This window comes from Bremia lactucae, linkage group LG3 (genome assembly GCF_004359215.1).
Source record: "Bremia lactucae strain SF5 linkage group LG3, whole genome shotgun sequence".
In the NCBI taxonomy this organism is placed as follows: domain Eukaryota; phylum Oomycota; class Peronosporomycetes; order Peronosporales; family Peronosporaceae; genus Bremia; species Bremia lactucae.
Genome location: NC_090612.1, coordinates 6,165,207 through 6,168,154, shown reverse-complemented (window position 1 = coordinate 6,168,154; position 2,948 = coordinate 6,165,207). Strand labels below are relative to the sequence as shown.

General features: G+C 45.5%; 1 protein-coding gene across 1 annotated transcript; it reads right to left on the bottom strand.

The window, feature by feature from the left end:
- Window positions 1-669: 669 nt before the first annotated feature.
- On the bottom strand, window positions 670-2,512 carry CCR75_009687 (uncharacterized protein; the record flags this gene model as incomplete). The annotated part of the gene is given in 6 exon segments (XM_067967726.1): window positions 670-875; window positions 933-1,195; window positions 1,273-1,487; window positions 1,548-1,724; window positions 1,792-1,908; window positions 1,919-2,512. 6 exon segments carry the CDS (start codon window positions 2,510-2,512, stop codon window positions 763-765), a joined length of 1,479 nt encoding a protein of 492 aa, XP_067817359.1. The 3' UTR covers window positions 670-762.
- Window positions 2,513-2,948: the final 436 nt, after the last annotated feature.

Here is a 2,948-nt window from a genome sequence, read left to right as displayed (position 1 = left end):
GTCTACTGCCTTTCTAAGGCTTGCGCAGTAATCTGTGAGAAATAGAAGCCTTTCTAAGGAGCGTACTGTTGGGCACTAGTTGCCACTTGGTTCTACGAACCCCTGGATCCCTTGAACTAGGATTCATTAAGCTTTAATAGCTTTTACGACTCCCTGAATTGTTAAACCCATTACTTCGATAGAACTAAGTGAGTCTGAAAGTCTTCCTCTGAATTTAGGAGCGAGGTAGCTCCGCTACAATATAAGTTGTGACTAGCGCCGTATTTTTCGCTTAGTTAATTTGTCCAGTGCGAAATTTCATCGACAGATTGCATTTTGATGCGACGGCAGTAGAATCTGATCAAGAGCATGAATTCTTGTTTTTGAGCCTAAACCACGCACCTGATCAATTACGTTTTCAACTTTAAGGATGCATTTATAAGCTTCGTTTGAGAGTTCAAGTGGAAATAAGAGCTCCAATTACGAACCGAGTGTAGGAGTTGCGACATCGATTGACGCGAATTCCAGCTCCACAGCGAATTTACCTTCGTCCGAAGTCACTGCTTGTAGCGCAGTAGCTTCCCTTTGCAGTTAATGTGCTTCCCCGTCATTTATAGGTACAATCCGACACTTTCACGTTAGCAATTTACCGAAGCAAAAATGGCCTCAAACGACTTGCTTCTGTAATTAAACAAAGTGACGTAAAGCTGTGGATTAAATAATATTAAAAGGCAACGTGATTTTTTTTTCTAGAGGCGTCCGCCGGCGCAAATTCTCAACCATTCAAATATCATTCCGCACGGATGGCAACGATATACGACAACATTGCTGACGACCAACCGCAACTAGTGCATCGCCAGACGGAGCCCACTGAATACCTAATGCTTGAAATGAATCTATCGGAGAATTTGGTAAGGCAAATTGTAATGATGATTGCTGTCAACAAATCGTACCTATTGTAATGTCGACCCACGAGACAGTCTCATTAGCCCAAAAATAAACACGACCATTCCCTGACGTAATTGCGAGGCGACTACTTACGGGATCCCATCGCATATTTCGAACACATTCAAGCAGTGATACTACCGAATGCAGCATTTGAGTATCGGCGCGCCAGATCCAAACGTTGTACGGCATTTGATCACTTTTGGAGGCGAGAAATGCAGAGTCAGCACTCCACACAATCCGGCTAATGCCAATCTTTTGATTTTCTAATCTGTAAAAAGTAGTTTTCATTGAGTAACATTAATGTCAGTAGAAATATCCGCAATCGTATGTCTCAGTTAAACTTACAATGGATCGCAGGTAATTGTGCGGACAGAGAATGGTGGCTCTCGCTTTACAAAGCAGATATCGCACTGTTTTTTTTCACCAGCTGCCTGAGCAGCTGCAGATGCGGCCTGCAGCGAGTTTGATAAAAGTGAAGAGCTTCGCTGTGATACCGCAACGCGCCTGCCTCGCGGCCGATCCATGACATCGACATCTGCATACCTTTCTTCGAAATCAATCTATGGGTCAAGAAAGAAAATTACATTGAATAGTCCCCATATATTTAGCTGTATCCTTACCGCTAGGTGACTAGTATGCAGTCTTGAGGTGGCAATTTGTTCGTGGTCAAAGTCCGCGATGGGCTTCAAAGTAACATGACTAAGCACGCGCAGGTGCTCATCGTAACTCCCAAGCGCAAGAAACTGGCCTGACGCTGACCACATCATACTTTTCAATCCTAACGCGTTTTCATAAGCCTATGAAGGAAGATTATTCATTCAGTATAACCTTCCGCTTAGGTGCATCACTTCACAAATACTGTACCTGGTACCTTGCCAGCTGCGTGCCATCGGGGGAATACAACAATACTCTAAATTCTAAGTGAGTGTCTCGAACAGCGATTGACCTGCGTGTAGCAGGCTGCATATTGAGGAAGTTGCACTTTATGAACAGTATCCGTCACGTACGCGCCGTCGGGAGACCATACGACTTCGACACAGTCGTAGCTGTCGATTACAAAATGGACCGTAAGTTCCCAGCTCTCACAGCTGTAAATTCCGATAAAATCTTTGCCGCCGTGCCGTTCTACAACGGCCAAGAACGTCCCATTATTTGTGAAACTGAGACCATCAGCCGCCAGTTTAGGGTTGTGAATAGAGCAATGTGCTGTCGGACTTTCAAGAGACCACACGGTTGCGTGTAGCTGAAAGTCGGACACCGTCACAATATGTCGCGCGTCGGGCGTCCACCTGGTATAGACAAGCCCCGCAACACCTTCCGAAATTTTGCAGGTCCAGGAAGAATCCTGCACAGACCATAGCTGCACAACAGCGTGCTTGAAAGAGGCTGTCAATACGAGATGCGAGTCCGCCGACCACGCAAGCGCCTGGACTTCGCCTACCGCGGAATAGCGCTGTACAATTTGCAGCGAGCGAGCATCTCGAATGATAAGGCTATTTCCATTTGCAGCCGCAATACAATGACTGCTTGGCGACCAGCGCACCAGCCCGTGCGTCACGAGCATTGGCGATGATATGGACGCCATTCTACGCAAAACAGGGAAGAGGAAACACTTAGCAAATGTATGGAAAGTTTTTTTCAGTTTCGGGCAGCGGAACAATGATTGACTGCCAGAACACGGAATGCTACAATTAGATCGTGAGCAATTGAAGAAAAATCATTTATTTCACTATCAGGTCCATTTAAGGCGCTGGCAGAATAAGCTGCCTGTTCGCCCAAAGCGCTACGAAACAAAATGCTAAGAAGGAGGGGCGCTGAATCTAATGCTTAAGTATTAGTATCATAAGATATAAAGCGTTTGTACTTGGCACACGTGGGCTTCTAGCACATGTTTCAGTAATGGCTTTCAAACGATGCGTATAGCCATTTTGGCTTAAGGGCAGAAGCATCCAGGCGGAGGTCAATAAAATACTAATTATTTGGTACCAAGAAGCGAAAGCGACCATGCCAGCTACCTTCAT